This window comes from Lemur catta, chromosome 4, assembly GCF_020740605.2.
Source record: "Lemur catta isolate mLemCat1 chromosome 4, mLemCat1.pri, whole genome shotgun sequence".
NCBI lineage: Eukaryota > Metazoa > Chordata > Mammalia > Primates > Lemuridae > Lemur > Lemur catta.
Window position 1 is genome coordinate 88,263,439 of NC_059131.1, and position 21,160 is coordinate 88,284,598.

A 21,160-nucleotide genomic window follows, 5' to 3' on the forward strand; every position below is an offset into this window, starting at 1 on the left:
GGATTCAATTAGATACTTCAAAAAAATATATATAGACAGCAAAGGCAAGAGCAAATTACTATCAAATATTAAGCTATAATTATATTCTTTTCCAGCAAATTGAAAGTGATAATTTTCATATAACAAAAGAAATCCCAAAATGTTGTGACAGACGCACTTCAACAGTTTCTAAAGTGATATTATGGCCTATTAAACATATTTAACTAATAATTAAAGAGAATTTACATGTTTCTCAGAAAAATGTACTGTATTTTAAAGATTAATATCTTTTTATAACTGTTTCTAAAATGCTCAAAGGCTTTTATTCTGTTAATAAAGTAAGGTATGAAGTAGAAATAATCAAAACTAATGACTAGTGTTAAGTATTCTGAATATGTTATAATTTCAATTTGATTAAATTCACAAAATTATGAACATTATGATTTTTATATCCCTTTTTTGACATTATAAGTTTATACTTTAAAAGTTTTCTTCTTGAGTTTATTATTTTTAATAATGGAATTTCAAAAATACCACAGTAGCCAGTAATTCCCATCTAATGCTGTATGAAGAACAGCTTCATAAAGGTACCAATTAGATATTCAGATATTAGATTATATCTTATATATCAGTTATTAGATAACTAAGTTCTCAAATTATAGAACTCCATGATATGCTTATTTGGCTTCTAATTATTTCTTTTCTGTATTTCTTGCATGTTAGAGTCTCAAAGAAAAGTCTAATATATGAATAAAAAATAGTTGAATACACATCTAAGTCTCCAATCTAGAATTTATTCTGAAATTATATAAAGGTTCTAAAATTATATATTTCATAGATCCCTTGCAGATTTTTAATTTCAATTTTTTCTAACCTTTTCCTGTTTGATTCATAAACCAAAACATCCTTGTTTTTCAGTTTTACTATCCATTTTGCCCATTAGAAGCTTCTTGAAATAGTTCTTCAGAAAAAGCCAATTTCTAATACTACTTTTAATAAAACTGCCTAGAATGAATCAAAGAAGTCATTGTAGTCAGGTTTTTTTCTTTGCTTTTCTTTTTTTTCTTTTACTGCATGAGTAAATCAATCACACACCAAGAGTGTTGTAAATTTAAGTGCAAAAGCATTGAAGTGCTTTACTACAAATTACAACCTAGAAACACGTTAACTGAACAATTAAAATTCATACAATCAGATTTAGATATATAACAACACAAAGTAGGAACAGAATTACAGTACATTTACAACACAAGACAGATACATGAATTCATTAGAAAATATTGTAATAAATAATTCATGAATTATAGTGCAATTGATTTATGCATAAATAACTAATTGCCTAACAATCAGTTTATATTAACAAAATCTGTCAAAATCAAGGCAGCCACAGAGTTTTACCAAATTACTGCGACAATGGAAATACTGCAATTAAAAAACAAATACAAGTATTTGTACTGTAAACAACTAAAAAATCAGTCTCACTAAAGTTAGTATACAATTTAATATAAAATTGTCATTAGCTACCAGAAATGGTTTAAACAACTTTACTGAGCAGTAGTTTTCTAAAAACAGAGGCACTGTTTTTTTTCCTTCTTTTTTTTTTTAAAATATAAAATACTTGAGGAACATTCAAATAAGTAGAAAGCACATAAGGGTTGCTTTCACCTTCATTAAAAGTCTGCTGAAACTGGATTTTTCAGAAAATTGTCAATTAATAAATAGTAACTGGTAACTAAATTTATAAAGTACTTTGAAAGTTTAACATAAAGAACAACTTAATAGAATCACTGGGGAGAAGGGGAACCCATAAATTTCCCTGCCTTTCCTAGTTTGTATAATCAAAAAGTTAACTCAATAATAGAAACATTTTGTTTCTTTTAAAAGTTATGGGTTGAACATTACCTATAAACTATCAAAAAATATTTAATTTACTATTTCTGACCAAAAATAAATAATACGAGTACTAAAATGCTGCAAATTAACTATAATATTACCTATAAAACTACTGATCACTGTGAAGTCAATAGCAAAATGATCCCTGATTTATGAATCCTGTAAAGTTTTTGGTCAGGTCATCTTTTAAATGATACAAAAGTGTTCTGTAAGTTTCCCTTTACTATAAACTTCTCAATCAATTTATTAATGTAAATATAGTGTGAGGAATAAAAAAGCTCAATACAATATAAATATTATGCAATGCATTCAAGCCCCCAAAGTTTTGCAAGTAAAATTCTGTATAAAGAGGTCAATAAAATTGTTTTGAAACATTTACTTTACCTTTGTTTTTCAGTGGGGGAAGGGGTAAATATATTAAATAATCCAAGTTCTGACCCTCACAAAATATGGCTTAACTCTTTAAAAAGGAAGATGACCCTGACATCTGCTGTTCTGTAATCTATTATGTATATTTTCTTCGGGGGGCAAAAAAAGAGCAAGAGGATTCATACCCTAGTATGCAGGTAACATTAATAGCTGAAGAGGGTTCAGTATAGATCTCAGAGACCAAATAACTGCTTGGTTGTGTAACTTCTCTTCAGTTTCTTTAAACATATGTAAGCAGTTTTTAAATGTAATAGCCAAAAATCTCTTTAGTATTACATGTATATGTGATTATTAAATACACACAAACACAAGTGTAAAAACACAAGTATTTGACAAGGTGCACTTATTTTTAAAATTCAGCTATAATTATTCCTTTTGGACTTACGAAAACTGGCTTAGAAAAATGACCAGAACCTGAATTTTAACAGAAAAGGGGCGCTCGGAGAATTCTGAATATATAAAGCAAATCCCCATTCTTTATATGGAGGCACATGCTTTATAATATTTTACCACTAAAACTGCATACTCCATAAATCCAACATGGATACTTTGACCCATATTTTAAAACTGCTATATAAAAATTACTGGTCTCTCTTATGAGTCTAGTAAAAGTTAAAATGCACTGCCCAGCTTCTAACTACCCAATTAGTAGAGTTTACATTACTGAAAGTTCAAAACAGCTTCAGTGTTAAACATCTGTAAATATATTCAAGACCCTGAACAAACTGCAAATTTGGTTATTAGCAAAATGATAATGTATCGCCCACCAAAATGAAATCTGTAATTCATTTTGATAAACTGAAAATGTTTTGAAATGTCACAGCAGCAAATATATTAAAGTTACACTGAGGTTTTTCAATAGTAGGAGTGTATCACAATCCTTAAAATTTAAAGTAGTCATAACATCAACTAACCAGCACATTTAAACCAAAATGATCATTCTCAAGCTTTTTCTGTGCACATCATAAACATGCTCTAAGTTGCATTCCAACTTTCTTTTCTAACCTTACACATTAGCTTATTTTTCAAATGAAAAACAAAATTAAATTATTTTAATAATTAAATTTAAATTATTTTTTGTTCTTAGTATTCCATCTTATATTAAAGGATTCTATAGCTGCTGGGGTTAACTATGTGTCAGTTTTTTTTTAAAAAGTATATACCTTATAAACCCCAACTTCCTGCTAAATCAACTATTAAATGATAAATATTAAATTTCATTATACATATCCTTTAAGGTTTTCTCTTCTCTTCCTGGTGGATGCACTTGAGTGCATTTTGTATTTCATAGAATGCACTGTAGTGTAATAATACTGTATATATTAATTTTTCTTACTATGGAGATATCTGTCTATTTAGCTTTGATTGGTTGTTTGACATACTTACAATAACTGTAAGTATGTTATATAAAATGTCTGCAAACTATTAATATCATATTTCTATTATAAGATGGTTCAACTGAATGGCTGGAATGGTCTTTCACCAATAAAAATGTTTCACTTGACAATTACTTGTTTTCCCACAACGCTTTATGCTATTGACTACTAAAGAAAACCTGAATCTTTTTCACCTATTTATACAAGGATTAAATACAAACTATCAGAATTAAGTAAGCAACTATATAATTCTGTCCACAGTGAAAACCCTGAATAAAACTTTTTTTTTCAAAAGGCATGTAAGTGGTTTTTGAACTGTAAAATTTCATGTCTCCTGTCAGAGTGAGCATTTGTAATTCCCACATGTGTGTATATAGACACACAAATACACACCTGTGCACATACGCACACACACGCAAACACACACACATACACACAAACATTTTCCTAACAAGTAATCTACACAGGCTTGCTGCTGTTTTTGCAGCTGCCAGTCCCTGAATCTGTCATATTATATAACCCAGTGTCTGGTAATCGTAGTTTCTTCTTCGGAGGAGTCTTCAGTGTTCCAGATCTTTCTTTTACCTTGTATTCTAAAGTGCTGTGAGGTACCCCATAAATTCCTTGTGCTTTGGAAACACTCATTTTTCCACTCATTACCATTGCAATAGCCTCTTCCATTATTTCATGATCATATTGCCGATAGCGGCCACGTTTTTTCCTGGGCTGCTTATTATCTTTTCGATCCAATCCATCTTCAGTATTTTCAGAGGTTCCATCAACTGTTCCATTTTTAGAATTAAGACACAAAGGAGAGAGGTCCCCATGTAGAAAATAAGAGTCAACACTTGAGTGAGTTACAGGCCCAGAACATTCTATTTTGTTCTGTTTAGGGAGTATATTTTTCAGTTTTTGGAGAGCTGATCCTTCTAGGACTGTAGAGGTTTTGGAAACTTGATACATAACATCCAGCAGACCAGAACCATCAGGTTGTGATTTTGAAACAGAACTTACTCGTAGCTGAGGAATTTTTAACTGTACAGTAGGATTTGAAGTTTCATATTGTAGGCTTTCATTTTTCTCTTTAAATTGAGTAACCATTTTCTGTAGAGTTAACTGATGGAGGTAAGTGGAAGCTGTTGGGAATTTTAATTCTGAGGTTTCAAGTAGATTTAGTTTACTTTTTTCTGTGCGCTCTGCTTGAGCTCTTGCCCACAAGGCTACTTTTTGCAGCACTGCACACGTTTCTTTACTGTCTTTATATGAGTAACTATCATTGAAATCTCGAGTTTTGTTTTTAAAAGATGCAGGCTTCCCTGCTGGTAAGGCTTCTAAGTGGAGAAGTAAAGTTTTTTGAGGTATGCCATAAAGTATGCCTGCTTTATTTATGTCCAGTGCTCCAGACTGAATGTCTTTCAAAGCTTTTGAGAGCAAACCATCTGCAAACTCAGCACTTCTTTCCACATAGTCCTCTCTGTTTCTGTGTAGTCTCCTGGATGGATGGAATGAAACGATGGTAAACTGATGCATGAGAGACTCTCACACAGCTATGGAAGGGAAGGGTCCACTCCTTTATTATACTCCTTGCTTAGGTAACATCACTGCTTATGACACTTTTAAGTCTGTGAGATGTGGTAGTTACTCCTTATCAAAGCAAACGCTACAGTCCTGGTAGGACAATGTGTCAAAGATACGGTGGCCTCAACAGGCAGACCTTCCAAGAACATAAAATCCTAACTCAGTATTTATAAAAATATTCTCATGATGTTGCTATTCCTCTGACAGATGCTTGCAGAGCAACACTTATAATTTTTATTTGTACAATTAGAGTTCCATTATAATAAATACCCAAATCCTAAAGGAGTTTTTGTTAGTAGAAACGTGACGTTACCGCTAAACAAGTAATAAAAGAGTCAACCCCTTTAAAGGAAATTTGTAGCAGCAAGAATATTTACAAACACAAACATCCCATATTTTTACAAGACTAATTTTTCTCTAGACAAAAACTTAAAATCTGAAACAAGTAGATAAGTTATATTTGGATAAAATAATTTATTTTGAGATATTATAAATGTTATTTCTATTTCAAATGTATCATTGTAATTTTCAAAGTTTCTCAACAGAAAGCTTACTATACCTTATGACTCAAAACTACGATAGCCTTAGTTGAAACAAATTACACTCTACATCTAAGATTTAAATGTGACAAAAAAAGCTTCCTACATAGTTAGTTAATGGGAAGATGCAAAAGTTATAAAAAAAAATCCAAATATCCAACAGAACAGCATTTCACTACTGATTATTTAAATTAATGACAATTTTCAAAACATGAAAGGACTTTTTGTGGTGATTACTAGATAGGTTAAATCATTTGCCACCACATCTAAACACAAGGAAAAAATGTAAACACTATAAACTAGCTTTAAGAATTAGTAAATACAGTACTTTTCAGAATTTGTTCATTGTTTAAAAAAATTAAATATTGAATTACATATTTCCCTTAAAATTGCCTCCTGAATATTTAATTTAAAATTCTCTTACTTGTCCTGCTTCTTAGTTTGTATTCTATGATTAAGTTGGTAGTTCATTTTAGTAACATGAACTAAAGTTTGGTGATTGTTCTGATAACTTTTCTTTAACAGAAAGAATAAAAAAGAAAGAGAAAGGACAAATGAAAGGTATGAGAGAGACACACTCATGAGTGACAAAAATTCTGGAGGAAAACTATGTTATGTCAATATTACTCGGAATAGTATTAAGAGTTCTCTGCAGAGATAATTTTATATTAAATTATATTTCCTAGATATTGCTTACCCAGCCATTGAATTTTCAGAAGAAGGATCACATATGGATGACTCTTCAGATTTTATGCTGGTTTTCTTTGTAGAGAGATCTAACACTCCATCCCCTATAATTTTTGCAAGAGAAAAAACTTTATATTTGTAACAGATAGGCAATCCTTATATTTTAACATTTCGTATTTTTGTGATCTACTTGTTCATGATCTACATATTAACACTTGTATTTGATATGTGGCCATTACTTTCTCATCTTACATGGTTTTAGCAACAGGAAATGACTGGGAAGGCACTATATAGGAAAAAATAAGAACAGAGGAGGAGCTGGCATTGCCAGGTGATATAAAAGAAATTAACAGACTATATGATATAAAATCTGTTTAAAAATCAACTCTTGGTCATCTCTCCCACCATTTTGTAGTAAATAGCCATTTGACTGCTCACTTATGACTGTTTTCCATTAAAGGCTGCCCAGATAATGCTTGAGGAAGGTAAGAGTGATATAAGTTACACAAAACAGAGAGAATAGAAAATGTGATGATGCATAAGAGAACTGAACAATTAGCATTTATTAGAACTAGTAATATTTGGCACATATACTTTAGGTAAACAGTGACTCTATGTATAACCAATGTATTTTCTAGAATGCACAGTGTAAAATTTTACTATATTAAACTATTGAAATGTACAATAGTTGAATCATTGCCTATATAATGTATTATGGTTACATATATGACTGGATAAAGACATATAACAATATAACATGAGAAAAAATAACCTGTTATAAAACTGCCTAAGCACTTGTTATTAAAATGCGGTTATTTTTGTTATCATAATGAATTTACATAAATAAAACCACAATGATTTTTCAAATTTATAAGTAAAAAAATTAGCTGGGCATGGTGGTACGTGCCTGTAGTCCTAGCTACTCAGGAGGAGCTGGGAGGATCTCCTGAGCCCAGGAGTTTGAGGTTACAGTGAGCTATGATTGCACCACTGCACTCCAGCCTGAGCGACAGAGCAAGACCCCATCTCTCAGATAGATAGATAAAATATATGTTTTTACTGGCAGATAAAAAGCTGAAAATTTTTTCTATAAGAAAGAAACAATTATGAAGAAAATGTTTAAAAATATACTAAGAAATTCAACTGGGGTTAAAAAAATTAAACAGGGTTTTATTGTTACCCTATCAATCTATTTAACACTTAAGTGCCTGGGAAGATACAAAGATGAAAAAACAAAACATCATACCATAACTTCCTGTGTAGAACTCAATAATAATTTATTGAGTGCTTACTATGTATACTATTTTAGGCATTAGGAGAGCAGCAATTAAAAAAAAAAGTCACATAAAGGTCCTATTCTCATAGTGCTTAGGATCTAGTAAGATAATTGATACACCACCTACACCACCACCACAGCCACCAATTATGATAGTGATACTTAGGAAAATAATGCAGAATAAGCTGATAGACTAATGAGGCTAGGGCTGAGGAGGCTACTGTTTTATATAGTGTTATCAGTGTAGGCCTCTTTGATTTGAGCAGGTTCCTGAACAAGGTGAGGGTCACTGATCAAGCACATATATTGGGGAAAGTGTCTAAGAAAAAGTTTGTACAAAGGCTGTGATATGGAATCATATCTAGAATGTACAAGGAACAGCAAAGAAGCCAAGGGTGGTTGAAGTGGCATTAAGCCAGGCTGAGATAAGATTAGAAATGTTGTAGGAAAAGGTCACACAGGGACATGTGGGCCATGGTAAAAACTCTAAATTTTATTTTGAGAGACAGAAGCCACTGAAGGATTCTAAACAGAAGACTGACATGATTTTAAAGGGTCAATCTGCTGTGGGGAGAATGGACTGAAAGGGACTATAAAGGTGGAACAGCGAAACCGGTTGGCAAAGTGCTATGCTATTTCTTATCTCTGGGCTTTCCCAGTCACAGTTGGTTTCCTCTGCCTAGAAGATTCCTACCTCTGTCCTCCTTCTGCCCGCCCCCTGCATTCATCCTAATTCTCACCAAACCTTACTCATCATTCAATCATTCAGGACACAACTTGGACTTGGTTCCTATGCCAACAAAACTTACCTCTATTATTAAGCATCTAGGCTGTATTCTAGTTGCAAATATACTTACCAGTGTTAGCCACATATGTAAACTATGGGAAGGCAGAGACTATGTATATTTTATTTATCAATATATCCCCACTGCCTGGAATAGTGTCTGGTATAATATATTATTAATATTAGTGTTCAATAAATGTTCGCTGAAAAGAATTTCAAAGAACTAGAGAAAATTCAGTGTGGCTAGAGGTTAGAATGCCTAGATTAGAAGGGTAAAGGGGAGACTGGAGAGGCAAACTACCTGACACATAATACCTTAACAAAATTGTTAAAGGCAATATCTTGCCTCAGTTTATCTATCCAGCCTAATTTTATGCTTAGTCTCCGACTCATCTCAAACCTCACATTTCTCATGTATCTAACCACTTGCAGCTCCTCAAACATGCTATGCAATGTCATATCTATCTATCATATTGGAGCACATCATTCCCTCTGCCTAGAATGCTCTTTTCACCTATTCGACTTGTCAAACTTCCACTCATCCTTGAAGATCCAGATCCCCCCAAACAGAAACTACTTATCGTCTCCCCGTGTCACCAGCATCCTGTAACCACTTATAACACTATCATGCAATTACTGATTTATGTAGCTTTTTCTCCCAAAAGATTGAATTCTTCAAGGTCCGAGATCTTGAGTTACTCATTTGTACTTCAATAAACATTAGTAGAATGCTAGAATCTATTAAAAGAAGAAAAGAAAGAAAGACTGTCTTTTCTTTTACTCTCATTTCTTTTTTAGAAATCAAAATTTTACTATTCTGAGAACTTATAAGACCATCTTCTTCAAGAAACGATTATCATTGTATTCACTAATTTTGATTTTGTTCATGTTTTATGTACAGTTTATAGCATATAAAACACTTTTGCTAATTCAGTTATTCTTAAGTTCAGAACGAATTAATGAAATTTCTTCAACTCTAAATCTTCTAGACTTTTGATATGCTCAATTTAATTATTCCACAAAGTGGAAGTAATAAAAGGAGGTACAGATAATCACTTCTTTTCTCTCCTTTACATAAACTATGTAAGCTAGGCTGGAGCTCCCTACTTAGGGCAATAAAAGTTTCTTTTCCTTTTTGGACCACTACTACACAAAGCCCTAGTTATAGATAATTTTAATCCGGATGAGTTAGACATAGCCCTGTTCCATCTTTAAGGGACTTACCCAAATTAGGTCTATATTTCTGATTCTTTCTCTTTAGGAGATGTAAACAATGACCTGGTGGAAAATGTTTTTATCTCTTTTCTACAACCCTTTCTCCATATCTATGTTAAAAGTTTTGTTCTAAGAGGAATTGATAGCTAAAATCACATATTATAATTTGTATTTAGTGAAAACGGAAAAAGGTACTCCTTCAACATATTTGTCACATTAAAATTCTCTCATCAATAAACATTTACATAGTAAACACAAGATACATAAATATGTAAGTAAACAGTTCTAATATGTATTAAGGATTTTTAGATAAATCTTAGTTATCTATAGAAAAATCTCACCTTTTGTTAGCGGTATTAACCACCTATAGTAAAGTATTTTGCTGGTATCCATGATTCCTTTTTGTATCATAAAGCCTGTGTAGCTCAAGAGCTAGAAAAATCAAAATAAGTTACCCCTAGAATTATCTGAATTAGAAAAGCAAAAACAGTAAAAGAGAAGGGTAGAGATGGCTTGGGAAGGATGGAGAAAAAGGAAGATCAGGAATGGGGGTGAAAGATATTTTCTTGCTCCTGCTGATGATTTATATTTAACTGAATGGAGATTACATCACTCCTTCACAATGGAGATAGCATATAACTAGGTTATTTTGTGTGTATTTTTCCAAGGTACTAATAATTAACTCAATGGATAAAAACTAAGCACTTATTATGCTATTATAGGGTTATTTAAACTGAGTAGATGGGGGGAGGTAATTAATTCATTTTCACCAGTGCATTCCCTGCATCCTATCTTATTATATTGTAATTTATTTCCCATTCACCTATTGGTCGATGTCTAGGTTGTTTTAGTTTTTCACTGTTACAAACAATGCTGAAATGAACATCCTTCTCAATGCTTCTTTGTGTTCATGTGCAATAATTTCTCTAAGATATACTACTAGAAGTGAAAGTGTTGAACAGTGGAGTATGTATATTAATCAACTTTAGTAGATATTACCAAATTTTCCCACATCCTTGACAACACTTGGTGTTGTTGAAATTATTAATGTTTGACGAATAAAAGTAAACTGCAGGATTAAATGAATAAAAGAGTCCATTTAGTATAGTATTTATGTGAATTTTTAAAGCACAAAAAATTATTTTGTTTATAGATATATAAATAGGTAGGTTGCTTCCAAGGGTAAATAAAAAGATATAAAGGTGTTTTAATTGTTATTTCTAGAAATTCTTTAAGAAAAAAATCAGAAGTAAATATGATTAACACATTTATTAATTCTGGGCGACAGGTACATAATTATTATGTTGTATTTTTCTATATATGTCAAAATTTTCCTAATAATCAACATAACATTGTTTTCATTTACTGGTTGGAGACTGAGATTCTCATAAACTGTGGATTTTAAAACATTCAATATGTTTTAAAAATTTAATACCGGCTCCTGTATTCTTTTGACAAATGTTGACTTTCCTTGCTTGCTGACACAAGATGTTTTGGGCTTATCTTGTACACTTTCTGGTCCAAACCAGGACTCTAAAGAGGCCTGCTTCTTTTTAAAGACAAATAATGTTTACAGACCACAATCCAGGTCTAGGTTTAATGCCACTGAGTTTTCATTACTTCTAGGCTATTTCAGTTGTCAGACTAGGAAATGCATATTTTTGAAAAGAAAAAATTCATGGTTCACACTGACATTCCCAATCTACATGTAATATAAGGTTTTTACTTTTTTGATTTTACTCTTGGCTATCTCTTCTCTTACCCTGAAATTATTGGTTTCCTAACAATGTTAACATGATTACATATTTGATTTGTCCTATAGATTCAAAATAACAATGGCAATATTATTACTAATTTTACTGAAAGGAAGTTTAGGATTTCTTTAAAGCATTCCTTGCCTTTAGAATATATTCATTCCACTAAGAATGTACCGTCAAAATACTGCATAAAGTTACTTGGCAAAATTATTTTCTCGATGTTATGTTACCAACATTATGCTACTAATCAGATGCAGCCTATTCATTTGTTATATTCTTTTTCAAATTTTAGGGATTGCTTTACTTTTTAGAAATTTTTATTCTTTGGAATACATAGAACATTTACATAAAACCACATGACAAGTTCTGCTCAGAGCACTTCCATTCCTGTCCCCTGTGCCTCATTTATTAATACTTCATATCCTTCTTGGTAACCATGTTCATTAATTTTTGGTTTATCTTTCAAAAGAGATCATGTAATATATACATTTCTGCATCTTGCTTTTATCACCTAAAAATAAAACCCAGAAATGTCACTATAAAGAGATCATCCTCACCTTTTTTTCCAGATGTTTGTCTTCTATTGTGTGGATATAAATTAGTTAACCAGTCCACTACTGATGGATATATGGGTAATTCTCTATATTTCACTATTATAAATAATGTCCCAATGAATAACCTTGAATGCATATTGTTCCATATTTGTGCAAGCGTAATTATAAGCTTGATTCCTTGAAAGGAGATTGCTGGGTCAAAGGGTAAATGCATACTTTACTTTAATAGATGCTGTAAATTCTCCTCCATAAAGACTGTATCAGTTTTTATTCCACCAATAACCCATGAGAATGCCTGTTGCTTAATAACCTCCCCAAACAGGGTGTACTGTTAAACTTGAATTATTATCAGTCTGATAGGTGTGAATCACATAACAGCACGGTTGAGAGTCTTTTCCTATGTTTAAGTGCTTATAAAATTTCCTCTATGAACTGACAGTATAACTATGCTAATTTTTCTATCACATTGTTCATCTTTTACTTTTCAATTTTTTGAAACTCTTAATGGATTAGAATATTAGTCCTTTATTTTGTAATATGAGTTGTAAGTATTTTTTTGCAGACTGGCATAGTCTTTTGATTTTTCTAATGGTACTTTCTTCTGTGTCATGAAGACGTTTCTTATTTTTATATATTGGAATGTATGACTTTCTTATTATTAAGGTGATCTTCTAAGCTAAGATACAAATGATGGAAAGGGGCAAGCCAAAGAAATATGAATGTCTGAAAGCAGAGTGATCCAGGCAAAGGGATCAGCAACAGTGAAGTGTCCTGAAGTGGAATAAGCTTGGTTTAAGTGTCAGAAGTAGACTAACAGTGTGATTTGCATCTACTAAGCCAGTAAGAAAGGGAAAGGAACAAGTCCAGAGAGGTAGGCAAGGATGAGATCTTAGTAGAGTTTAGTAAGCCACAGAAAGAAATTTAAATTTTGTCTTTAATGTAACAGAAAACTAAGAGGAAGATTTTAAATATAGAATATCAGCTTTTTTAAATGCAACATGACCATAAGAACCCTATTTGGGCACATTGATAATTTTAAAGTTATAAGGTAGATATTATGAAAATTATCTCCTTGGGAAGAGAATACATGAGAAAATTTACAAGAAAAGAGAAAAATCTTAATGAACTGTCACTTGGAAACCCATGTGGTGGGTGGCCAAAACTTTTTGAGTACTAACATGTCATAAGTAAAAAATTCCACCCATTAAGTACTTAACATAAACTTTGTTTCATGTATAAAATTATTAAAATTATATAAAATTACCTTCACACTATGTATATAAGGTCTATATGAAACAAATGAACTCTGTGTTTAGACTCAGGTCTCATTCCCAAGATGTCTCATTATAGATATGCAAACATTCCAAAATCCAAAAAAAAATGTGAAATCCAAAATACTTCTGGTCCCAAGCATTTTGGACAAGGGATACTTAACCTGTATGACAAATTTTTTGGAAAACATGGAATGGCTACAAAGGACATTGATTTCTTTTTTTTTCTTCATATATTTAATTAAGTTAAAGTGACGTTTTAGGTGGTAACATTTATGGAACTTCTGAATTTAAAGTGCATGACTTTTTATTTATAATGATTTTCTTTATGAAATAGAAAAAAGAAAAATCCAGCTTATATATACCATAACAATTATATTTTTTGACACTCTATAATCTATGGAAAAAGTTTTGAATAATCTCTTGATTATAAATGACTGAAACAATCTTCATACAGTTCCTCAAATATACCTGATTCATTCCTGCCTTCTGAATTTTGATATTTTGTCTTTGTATTTGATATTTCTTCTGCCTTGAATGCCCTGACTGCAGATCTTCACATGCAGGACTTCTCATTATTCAATTCTTAGCTTAAATCACTTCTTCAGGGAGGCCTTCCTGACCACCTTACCTAAACAATCCTCCCCAGTCACTCTTGCTATTTTGCTGATTGATTCTTTTGTAAAATTAGGGGCATGCTGACAGGCATTTTTGAAAAAAGTAACAAACAACTTCTCGAAATAAAAAATATGATAACACATTAGAACCTCAAGACACAGGTTAAGAAGTGATTAAAATAGCTCAAGAGAGAATTAGTGAATTGGGAAATACTTCTGAATAAACTAATTAGGATGTAACACAAAGAGACAAAGAAGTGGAAAATATGAAAGAGAAGATAAGAGATATGTAAGATAGAGACGATCCTGTCTCAATGGAATTTGACAGGAAATAAAGAGTTAAAATACATTTGAAAAGATAATGACTGAAAAATTTCCACAATTGATAGAGATATCTATCCTCAGTTTTAGGAACCATATGACCCCTAAGTAGAATAAATAAAAGAAATCCACTTCCAAACATAGCCAAGACAACCTGATGAATACCAAAAGCAAAAGAGAGAAAGAGAGAGAATTTAAAGAATTTCTGATCCAGAAGAAAATCTGAGATATAGGAAGGAATGATGAACAAAGGAATGATAATCATGTATGTGATTCTAAACAAAAATTGATGACATAGGACAAATAGTTATGTTTAAGTTGTAATGTCACAAAAAGAGAACCACAGCACTGATATAATGGCTATAAGTGCTAGGGCAGGTGACTAGTTAAAATACTTTAAATTTCTTATATTTACTGTTGTGTTAACTATACATTTAAAATTTCTAGGGTAACTACAAACAGAATAACAGTAGAGTATATAACCTCAAAATAAGCAAAGAAAAAAATGTAATAAAGGGAAGAAACTTATTCCAAAAGAAAATAAGGAGGAAAAAAAAGCATAATAAATAGGACATAGAAAGCACATAAGATGTCTGAAACAAATAGTTACAAAGGTGAAGAGTGCTACAGAAGAGTACAGGATAACGTGGAAAAATATAGTAAGAGGCCCAAACTAAATATGAGTTCATAATTAATACAAATATAGGCGCTGTGTGTATGTGTGCGTGTGTGTATCCAATTTGGAGATGTGGAGAAGGTTTTCCTAAGGAAGTGATGTTTAAAACAAGACCTGGAAAAAGAGTAAGATGTATATGGAAAAACTTGGTTGCGGTTGAAGGTAGCAGCAATGACATGAGTCAGAGTGTATGACATATTCAAGAAACTGAGAAAAGGCCAGTATGAAGACTAAAGGGAAAGAGAGACACAAGATGGGACTAGATAGGTGGGCAGGGACTGGTTCCTGGAGTTAGGATTTTAGAATTTACCCTGAGGGCAAGGGGAAGCCATTTAATTGTTTTCAGCAGGTGAGCCTAGGCCTAGATCTGGAATTTTAAAATATTACCTGTTTCCTCTATCCTTACAGTCAGAGAAGGTTAGATTAGAAGGGACACAAGATCATCTAGACATATGGTTTTAATTTTTTAGGTTTACTAAAACATGGCATCTTCTCAAGCATGGAACAGAAAATTTTCTGCCACGAGTCTTTAGCTTCAGAAAACAAAAGGTCAGCATAGAAAAACAAGATATATAACTTTATCAGGGGATACAGAAAATTTTTTAACTGAATTTTAAAAACCGTTAAGTATTTTCCTAACAGAGTCACAACAGACTTACTTTATAAACATCATACTTAAGAATAACAGATATATGGCCCTCTTAACACTTCAGCTGAGGAGTTCACCTACCTTAATCACAGCCAAGAAAACACAACAGTGCTAGCAGCAACAAGGGATACTTAATGACAACTAAATATATCTCTGAAATTCACGTCTTATTCAATGTTGCCTCTCAATTGTTCACTTGAAGCCTACTTTAGCATTAGCCCTGTACATAATTTGTTTAAAAAATCTTAAACTAGGGTTCCAAAGTTTAATCTACTCATAATATTGTGAAGTAATTTAAAAAAATCTTAATTATCTCTTGCTAATTACCTTAAGGGAAAAAAATCCTAAAAATTTCAAGTCATTACAAGGCAGTGCAAGTGCATGTGCATTATGACATTCATTATAATGACACTTAATGTTCCACATGCTGTTCTAAAAAGCATAAAGTTATTTCAGAATATTTTCCATCCAAAATGTTTAAAGTAAAATTTCATTGCTAAAATATCATAAATCCAACGGTCAAATCTCAATTCTCATTTTAGTTATCAGTGGCATTTGAGAACAGTGAAGATTTTTAATCCAATAAATAAATCTAGTATGTCATACATCATACTAAGCACTAGGAACACAAGAGTGAAAAAAGATAAGCTTCCTGCTCCCACAGGAAAATTACAACGGGGAGATAAACATGCAAACAATTACAATGCAGTGAAAAGTTTACTATAAGGAAAGTTCTACCACAATATTCACTGGACTTCATAGTAGAAAACTATACCAACAAGGCTGATGAAGTGTTTCTGTTCTATCTCTGCCCACATCTGATCTTGTTTTGTATAGGACTGGTAAATTCTTCATGGTTGTCACAATAATGATAAAGTTTCTAAATTGCAAATTTCTTCCTGTACTTTGGAATTTAGGAAAAGTTTTTGCTGTGGTAAACTGATTTAAAAAAAAATCTTTTACATGCTAAGATTATTTATATTTGTTTTTAAAATTAATGTACTAGGACAAAAAAAGAATCACTGGTATGGGCAATGCAAGACTTACTTTCCTACCAGTTTCTGAGGCTCAGAGTATTTATACAAATCTGAAGAATTTAAGACGCACAAAGAAACAGCCTCTAATATTTGAAACACCCGGAGAGAAAGTACAATGGAGAGGGCAAATGGGAATGTTTTACTCAGGACAACCATATTTTAAGTCAGCATAGAGTTTGTGAAAGAGAAGGCAAGGACACTGAGGTATAAGGAAACTGTCTTATGAAGAACAATTAAAGCTGAAAAGATCTGTATGGAAAACAGACATTTAGAGAAACGTAATAGCTTTTTTTTTCTTTTTTGAGACAAAGTCTCACTCTGTTGCCCGGGATAGAGTGCCCTGGTATCAGCCTTGGTCACAGCAACCTCAAACTCCTAGGCTCAAGGCGATCCTCTTGCCTCAGACTCCCGAGTAGCTGGGACTATAGGCGCTCGTCACCATGCCTGGCTAATTTTTTCTATTTTTTAGTTGAGACTGGGTCTTGCTCTTGCTCAGTCTGGTCTCAAACTCCTGAGCTCAAAGAGATCTTTCGGCCTCAACCTCCCAGAATGCTAGGATTACAGGTGTGAGCAACCACGCCCGGCCTGGGCCCAAAATTTTTTAAATTCTTAAGGAAACTATTTGAAATATGGGTTTATACCTTTTATCATTGCTAATGAAACTCTTCCAAAGTGTATATTGTTTAATAAGATGTTGGCAGTGAAGTCATCATGATTAGCAAGACATTTAAAAATTTTTAACATCTTTATTTTCCAACTTGGAACATTTTAATTTATATAAAGATCAGTACATAGCATGTATTAGTGGGTACAGACACACACACACGTGCACGCACACAGACACCAAAGGGTATGTGCTCCATTTTTGTTTGTTTGGTATGCAAGTAGTCACATTGTAAGAAATTACCAATGGTTTTACAAAAGAAAATCTGATCCTGTCACTCTCTGCTCAAAACAATCTAGTAGCTTTCTGTGGCCCCAAGAAAAGTCAAAATCCTTAATATTTCATGGCTTTCTCATAATTTGGTCCCTATTTCTTTAGTTTCATCTATCAACATTTTCCCCCTTCTTCTCTATACTACAAACCACATAAACTAAATGATTTCTGTCCCAAAGCAAGAATACTGGGATCACATATGACCAAAAGTCATCCAAAAATTAAAATTATGAAGATGATTATTTACAAATTTACATCCACTATCATTACTCTTTCCAACCTCAGGATGGTCACATATTTCTATACTTTGCCTAGAATATCACAATAATTTAAATAATTTCCTTGTGTTCTATTATACATATATTTTGATCTATCTTACTACTTAAATTCATAGAATCACAGACTCTAAGGACCAGAAATTTAGTTTTAAAATGCCATCTATTTTAACCACTCATCTGATGCTTTTCAATATCTCCAATGATGAGGCAACCTAATCAAGAAATCATTTTCCTTTTTATTTTAAGAAATGTGCAATCTGTAGAAATATTCTTTCTTATACAGATCTGAAAACTGTTTCCCTCTAACTTCTAGTTTTCCCTCTAACTTCTAGTGATCCTAATTCTAATCAATGGACCATTCAGAGAAAGCTCAGTCCTACTTTGGTGTAACAGCTGTACAAATACTTATAGATCACTATCATGTTACTTCTAAGGCTTCTCTTCTGTAGTGGTAAGGAATGGGAGGTGAAGAGTACGGACAGACAAGTGTTTGAGTATCTTTTATGAGTTTGTTGCTACATATTTAATCCTCACATTGCTTCAGTGATTTCATTATTATTATTGCCAAACTATAAATGCAGAAATTAAAGTTCTGATAGGTAAAGTGACTTGTTAAGTAACTTAAGTAGCAGAGCTGGGATTTCGACCCCAGGTCTGTCACATACCAAAGCCTATGCTCTAGTCTCTTTAGAACTTCCCAAAAGGAGAGGAGATATAAGGGAGTATAAAGCATGGAAAAGCAAATTAAAAATTCTAAAAATCCTCTGCTTTCCAATGTCCAAAATTCTACGTACTGATTTTTTTCCCTTGGGCCCTTATGTTGTAGTTATCGCTGATATTTCTTTCTCTGTTTTACAACTTATCTAATCATTATCTTAATATTTCTCAGATATTTCCACATAAACTCATGCAACCTGAAATTAGGGAATAAAAAGGTGAAAATTATTCCCATATTTCAGCCCCTCTAAATTTTATTGATCTGTTTAGCACATTTAAAAGGCTATCTTCTTCAAACATTGACTACAGTACTCTTCTTTAGAGCCTGAACTAACACCACTGCCTTTTGGGATCAAATTTGATAGCTGATTTTTTTATGGCTTCAAGGACTGACAACACTATCCCTAATCGATGTTAACAAAAGCTGCTTGTTCTCTCTCTTCCAGACAAACCCTAATTTAGCATCCTTAAATTAACACTTAAAAGTCTTTTCTTGACTTCCCCTATGAAGTCATGGTTTTCCTTTGATTAAACTGTCTTAGACAAGTCCAACATGGCCTTCATCATGAAAGGCTTTTATAAAAAACGTCTCTATATAGTAAATTAAATAATTACATTATATTTATCACACATATTACCTTTCCTTTGGTTCCCAGTTACATCATAAACAATGGGAAGGTAAATCATCTATTTTATTTCTGACCTAAGTACAAAAAACTGAACAGCTAGTACATAATTAATGTTTTTAGCTATAAAAATAATTTTTCTCATAAACATCTCTTTACTAGTATCCTTTATTTTTAAGTTGTTTGTTAGGATTCTCTTACAATACAGTTTATTGTGAAAAGCGATGAGAACAACTCAAATAAATTCCTCTTTTATAAACAATTAAAGATGCAATACAAAAAAAGCTCTAAATTTGCATTTCTCTATAGTTCATATTACATAGACAAATTAAGTGATATTACATCTAAAACAAATTTTCTTATGCATATAAAAAATTCTATATATATATTTAAGGATATTAAAGCATAAAATTCTATATCACATGCACAAAAGAATTCTTACCTTGCTGAGTATTTTGTTCTTGCATTCGATTCACAGTGAGGTCTAAGGGGCCTTCCTGCTCTTCCTGGAGGGAGTTTTCCGCTTGATTCATTTGGATACTTTTACATATTAGGCTTGGTCCAATTGAACCATTTCTATTCTCTTGAATTTTACCGCTTTTTGAAATGTACTCAATTGCAAACTGACGTATCATCTTTTTCATTAATTCCTGAGCAACTAGGGGAATGTTAGGATCACAGTTCTGAGGAAGATCTAGGGAAGAAATAAATATAATAATCATTAAAAAAAGAGAAATGCAAATTACCAATCTTTAAACTTATCTTATTACAAATTAATGATTGCAGAAATCTTTTAGCATCAGTCTATAATTGACAATAGTTTCTGAGACTTAGCAATAGAAGCCTCATAGATTTAGCTTTATGATAATACAGCGATAAAAAACATGGCCTATTTAATCATTTCTTACAATATTCTCTGTCACAAACTAAAATACAGACAACGAATTACACAGAATGACTTATTTTGAGAGTTTTAATATTCATTCATATATATTTTATTTGATATTAAAACATTTAGTGTGTGAACATAAATTTTATATATTAAGTAACCATAAACAAGTGGTTTTAACTTAATATAGAGTAAGAACATGCATTAATTATTTAAGGAAACATCTAAATTCATAACTCTGTATTCATTGAATTTCTCAATTCTGTCAAATGTGCATTTCATATATATCCTGAATGTCATCATCAGGGATGTTTTTTCCCTCAACTTTTTATATACAAAAATTTTGATCATAAAGAAAAAATTAAAGAACAGTATGATACTGAGAGCTTCCATCAAGATTCAAGAATTGTTACTATTTTGCCCAATTTGCTTTCTTTTTACTACTAGAACCTCTGAAATTGTAGAATCATGACATTGCAATCCTAAATATTTCAGCTTGCATCTCCTAAGACTCTCCTGTAAAATGACAGTACCATTATTGAGAGTCTTAATCAATCCTCAAACCCAAAACATGCTGACCAACTACAACTATAATGAAGTTCAGCAGTAATAAATAATTCCACGTGAAACTTGCACAACAGGTAAAAAACAATTAAATGATTTTAAAATAAGAAGCATAGATAAGGACAGATCACTTATATACACAATATATAATAATGATATAGAGTTTTGGTATTGCGGGTGGTAGTGTTGGCCTTTTTACACAAATTTCTGGCCTAGCTGCAATCCCTTTATTTATTCTGCCCCTTTAGAGGTAGAGTGATTGGTAAATTGGGAAGGATGACTAGGGATACCTGGGTAGACTCCCTACTTCTTTCTCTTAGAAATAGACCTACTTCTACAGATACTAGCTCTCTGTACCTTAAATGTCTAAATGCTTACCCAGGCAGGCAGATCAGTGTTACGTGAATAGGCCTGCCCTGATTCAGGCCTGTTGGAGACTGAAGGGGTAAGTCACCCTAGTTTTGTGTTTCAGTATTAGTTAACACACTTGTCTGAAAGATTTGAAAGTTCT

At 32.2% G+C, this 21,160-nt stretch overlaps 1 protein-coding gene across 9 annotated transcripts in view; it reads right to left on the reverse strand.

The window, feature by feature from the left end:
• LCORL (ligand dependent nuclear receptor corepressor like) overlaps positions 1-21,160 on the reverse strand; it is a 163,301-nt gene that overhangs the window by 30,161 nt on the left and 111,980 nt on the right. For 3 of the 9 annotated variants that reach the window (XM_045550438.1, XM_045550437.1, XM_045550434.1), the window contains exons 5-6: positions 19,639-19,890; positions 6,492-6,585 (exon numbers count right to left, since the gene is read on the reverse strand). The exons of 1 other annotated variant lie outside the window; for it this stretch is intronic. In XM_045550438.1, the coding sequence (XP_045406394.1) occupies positions 6,492-6,585; positions 19,639-19,890 (346 nt within the window). Of the gene's footprint in view, positions 1-1,016; positions 5,170-6,491; positions 6,586-19,638; positions 19,891-21,160 lie in introns of those variants that run through there. 5 more of the 9 variants (XM_045550436.1, XM_045550435.1, XM_045550440.1 and 2 more) reach the window with 3 other exon arrangements.